This window comes from Centroberyx affinis, unplaced genomic scaffold (assembly GCF_046629955.1).
Source record: "Centroberyx affinis isolate AG114_WGS23_722 - 3 ecotype Tasmania unplaced genomic scaffold, CSIRO-AGI_Caff_v1 ptg001590l_1, whole genome shotgun sequence".
NCBI classification, from domain to species: Eukaryota; Metazoa; Chordata; class Actinopteri; order Beryciformes; family Berycidae; genus Centroberyx; species Centroberyx affinis.
The window spans coordinates 227,501-232,525 of record NW_027280039.1 but is presented as its reverse complement, the minus strand read 5'-3'; the positions used below and the strand labels follow the sequence as shown (position 1 = coordinate 232,525).

The 5,025-nt window shown below is 46.5% G+C and overlaps 1 protein-coding gene across 1 annotated transcript in view; it reads left to right on the top strand.

Annotated features, from left to right (window-relative positions):
- Window positions 1–4,961: 4,961 nt before the first annotated feature.
- Window positions 4,962–5,025, top strand: part of lamp5 (lysosomal associated membrane protein family member 5) — a 5,061-nt gene continuing 4,997 nt past the window's right edge. Inside the window, exon 1 of the mRNA XM_071527938.1 lies at window positions 4,962–5,019. Within this exon, the coding sequence (XP_071384039.1) occupies window positions 4,962–5,019 (58 nt within the window). The remainder of the gene's footprint in view (window positions 5,020–5,025) is intronic.

Here is a 5,025-nt window from a genome sequence, read left to right as displayed (position 1 = left end):
GCGTGTTTTTGTATTTATATTGTATTGTTGAACTTATAGCAATGAAAATACTGTTGTTATCCAGCTCCTTTAATACTGTTTTATAGTATGTGTACCAATAAAATATACAGGTGTAAAATGGAACGTGACAGTGTTGTGGCTCCTCATTTGTGTCTCTTCAAAGTGCAAAATTTGATTCTGAGATCAGGGAGTGTTTTTAATGGGAACAAGTCAAATGTGGATTTAGATCCTGGGTCAGAAAATATTCCTCTTGTGCTTATAAGTGTATTGTGGCAGTTTTCACACTTGCTTTTACATGTCATTAAATTCACCATTGTGTCGAGTTTTTGTACTTAACCCATGCCTACAGATCCCATAGAAACCCCCATATACTGGGATGGTTTAATGGGATAGGATTGTGGTGTGTGTGTGTGTGTGTGTGTGTGTGTGTGTGTGTGTGTGTGTGTGTGTGTGTGTGTTTGGATGCGGGGGTCACCAAAAATTTGGATGAGGCTTTAACCATAATTTACAAGGAATTTGAAACAGCAAAAACAAGGCATCCATTTGTGACAGGAATTTAGTATTAGTAACTTAATATGATTATTACTTGTACAAAAACGTGTACTAAACTTGTAAGTTGCACAACATGGTTACAGGTCAGCTGTGACTTTGTGGGGCCTCTGAATCTTTTCACTAACCTTAACAGCAGCATAAATTAAATTTCCATGAAAATTCATCTGTTCTTCGAAGCGGTGAAAAGGTAATCTATGACCAACATAACATTGTTTGACCTATAATTTTCTCTCTTTTGTTCATTCCCTCGCCCTCTTTCTTCTAATATCTGATAATTCTGTGTTGAAATGGTCTGACGTGCGGTCAAACCGGGATTGTAGATTTGTTGTTTAGGACTGGAGTGCGCTCACACACGCGCGCGCACAGCACCCACGCACCTCTTTCTTAAACAATGGCCACTGCAGTCTAATCACATTCAACAAGTGCTAAATGAATTCATATCCCAGACCCACTCATGAACACAGGCGGCTTTCTCTCTGAAGCCTCTTTATTGTCATTACAAGCAAATATTTCCATTAGAAAGCCGAACAAAGCATGGTAATTATGTTTGTGTTGCCCAGGCAACTCCATGGCTTCCCTTGACTATATAACAGGGATGAAGGGGTTTGTTTGTTTTGCGGTGAGCATTGGTTTGGGAGAGAGGTTACCAAGCCTGCTCCTAATGATGGGAGATGTCCCTTCATCCATAAACCCCTGACTCATTTCACAACCATGCTCAAGGCTCCGGGCAAGTCTGACGGACAGACGGGCACCAAGATCCTCCTCGAGGCAATGTCCAAGGATAAAGTCCACTTGGCGAGGTTCATTCTGGACGCACTGGATGGGGAAATAGTGGACTCCAAAACGGAGGGTGCGCAGACGCCCCTCATCTCTTCTATCTTGCTGCCTGACGGACAGACTCGGTGCAAGTTCGTGGAGCTTCTGCTGCAGAGAGGCGCCAGGGTCAACTGTCAGGACGGGAATGGGCGCACCGCGCTGAGTTACGCGTGTGAGAAAGGCTACCTGGACGCTGTGAAGGTCCTGGTCCGAAACAACGCAGACCCAGAGGTTGTGGACTCCTGGGGGAATACTGCTCTGATGTACGCCGCAGTGGCAGGTCACTCCCCCGTTGTCGAGTTCTTGGTGAGAGCTTTCAAGAGGCTGGGTCTTCAGATAGACAGGCAGAATAAAGTTGGCAATTCGGCCGTGGAAGTGGCAAAGTTTCTCGGCCACACCGAGTGTTTCTTTGCGCTCACCAACAACACCAAGAAGGGCCGCGAGACTGAAGGAGGCGCTCAGGGAAATGCGCAGCCCCGAGTTAGTCTGGGATGCGCCGATGCAACTGAGAAGTTTGACAAAAAACTGGGACCTTTAGTGAAAAAACTTGAAGTTCTCCAACCGTACAATCATGATGATGACGCATTGGTTCAAGATGGGACGTGGCAATCAAGACCTGCCGGTCGGATAAAAAAGGGTCAGCTGCCATCGATGGACTCTATAGAGGAATTTGAAACAGAGAACGACAGCTCCCACTCACCGCCACAGGAGCTGATCTTCTCCGGAGTCCTCACCCCTAAACCCCCTCCGCGGACCAGCGACCACCCCCCCGTCTGTAAGCTCCCCAATGCCGGGGAAAAGCTGACCACCTCTGATGATCACCTGCCACCTCTCATCCAGGGGTCTGAGCCTCAGAAATCTGTCTTCTTCTCACCCCGGCCCGGCAGAAACACCCCCAAACCGTGTGTGCCCACCGCCCTGGGCATCTTACTGACTCCCATTCTAGCCAACAAAGGTGAGAATGAGTCAGAAAAAGAAAAATCGAAGATGTTAGACTTCGGTGTGCGCAGATTCCACGACAGCTACTATCAGAAGAGGTGTAGTTTGCCCACCAGTATCCTTAGCCCCACACCTCCGGAGCGCACCCTGGTGCCTTTACGCAAATCCAAAACCGTGAGGAGGCGCGCGACGTCTCCCACCAAGGTTGAAACTCTCGAGTTTACCGCACCAGCTGCCGCCACTTCAACCACGACTTTCTCAGTGTTGAGCAGCAAACTATTACGCCGATTTACCTCCCCGGAGTTTAAAAAGGATGTGAAAGAGTCGGAGAAGGATCCAGCGTTGGCTTCAGGGCGCGTTCCGCGCTCAGAGACTTTCCCCCTTAGCGCGAAACACCCCCAGGTCGACAGTAAACCCAGCATCGACAGCATCAGCTCTGTGAAGTGCGAGTTTGACTTTCATTTCAGGACGCCCCCCTCTTAAAAGCCAATGTGCATCGTGCGTAAAGTGTTGGTGAACGATGTCCATTGTTCTTGTCATCTCTTTCGCTTGGAAAAATCAAAGTAGTGAGAATACTTCCACCTTTAGAGGGGGTAATTACAAAAGTAACGACATGGTAACTGCAGTTACATAACAGAAATTGAAACAGTAATCGCTTGCACTACTAATTACTTTGGGTTAAGAATTGTAATTACCACCAACACTGTGCGTAAATGCCGACCGGTCACTTGGACAACTTGGGCACCCTTGATTCGCAGCTTCAAGTTCTGTATGGAGCGCGCTATGTAATTTCTTATTTCTTTAGTTGATCCCGTGTTCAGCTGCGTTAGCCACCCCTTTTGGGGATGGAGGGGGCGCGGGGTGGGGTGGGGGGGGGGGCAATGTGCAATAGATTATTTATGGCTCATAACATTTTCTTGTGTGGTGCCACAAAAATCGCGTCAATCTGTCTCAGTACTTTTCAGAATGTGTATACTAGTTGGGTATTCTGTCATTTTCATGTATTGATTTCACTGATTTCTAACAGTAAATAAATTCTCAGTATCTCAAAAGAACATGGTTTCCTGTGTTTGTGTTTGTGTGTGTGTGGGAGAAAGACAGACGGTCAGACAGGCAGGCAGGCAGAGAGAGTTGAAAAACACCTTATTAATTCAACCTTAAGCGCGAGAATGACCAATACATCCTTATACAGTATGTGTGGGTTAGGGATTAGTACGGTATAGTCATATCTCAATCCTAACAGGTAGCTGTTCTTCTCTGATTGCAGGCTTTGGTTTATAGCTGAGCACATATCCACGCTTCCTAAGAGAATTATTAGATGATACCCCCCACCCCACACACAACACACACACACACACACACACACACACACACACACACACACACACACATCAGAGGATATTCTATCTGCAAGAACATAACGGATGCCCATACAAAAGGTTTTCTTTAACGTTCTTTAACGGATTTGTAGTTTTATCGCACTGTCAATGGCTTCAAGCGTGCTGACTTTGGAAGAGCGTGTCATTATTCCTAAAAATGGCAGTAAGTACCGAGTTCTACCTTAAAACACACGCATCCCCTCTCACACACACGTGCACAGTGCACTGTGTCCTCCCGCCTGACTTCACACGCTGCAAAAAATGTCCATCTTAGACAAGTCACGTAGTGTCATATTCAGTCTTAAAATCGTATTTTTCTGAAAATCTTGGGAAACTCTACCTGCGGGGTAAAATAATCCCATTTGTTTCCAATACAGATTCATTTGTAACATGATTTTTTTTCGAAACAGCTGTCAATAAAAAGCAGAATAAGGCATCACTCCATAGTGGCAAAAAAAAAGACACGATTGAAGAAAATTCTTGGAACAAGTTGATTTACAATGAATCTCACCCCCATCGACATATTTCTTCACGTGTCTTGTATAAAAAATAAGATTTTTAGTCTCAATATTAGATTAAATTACGTGATAAAAATAGACATTTTTTGCAGCGCCCATACTCAGACTGCAATCCACACACACTCACAGCTGCAACCTTGCAGAAGTGGAGTGTAAAGGAAGGGGAGGGGGGGTGTCGGCATTTCCCTTCAGACATACATCATTTCAGCCCAACCTGCAGCTGCTACAACAGAGATGGAGACAACAGCATTGCGGGAATAACTGGGACTGCATTCCGAGTCCTTTGTTACGGCAACTAAATTCAGGCGGGGGACTTCTTCTTCTTCTTCGGAGACGGAGCTGGTTTCCCGATGTTGATAATGTGTAGAAGGAACTCGGTGTTGCAGGTGACACTTGGCTGAAACGTGTCAACCCGCCCCCCCTCGATTTTGGGGGTGAGCTCGGTCTGGATACCAAACGCTCCTCGGAGCTGGGTGCTTATGCAGCGCAAACCGGATCTCACGTCCAACCTGGAGAATTTTTTGCTGCATTCACGATGATCTGAGCGTGACTTCTGGACGCTGAGTAGAGGCATCCCTCCTCTCTCTCTCTCTCCCCGCTATCTCTCTCTCTTTTTTTTCTTTCTTTCTCTCCCGCCTCCTCCCTCTGCATTTCTTTCTTTCTCTCTCTTTCTCGTCGTGGGTTCAGCACAGGCTGCCCAGTCTGTAAGCCCCCCCTTTTTTTTTATTTTATTTTAGCGCCGAGGAAGCTGATAGCAATGGGACGGCTCGGTTTCAGCACCTCGGAGAGCGCCCGACTTCTGCTGTGTGTGTTTGGTAAGA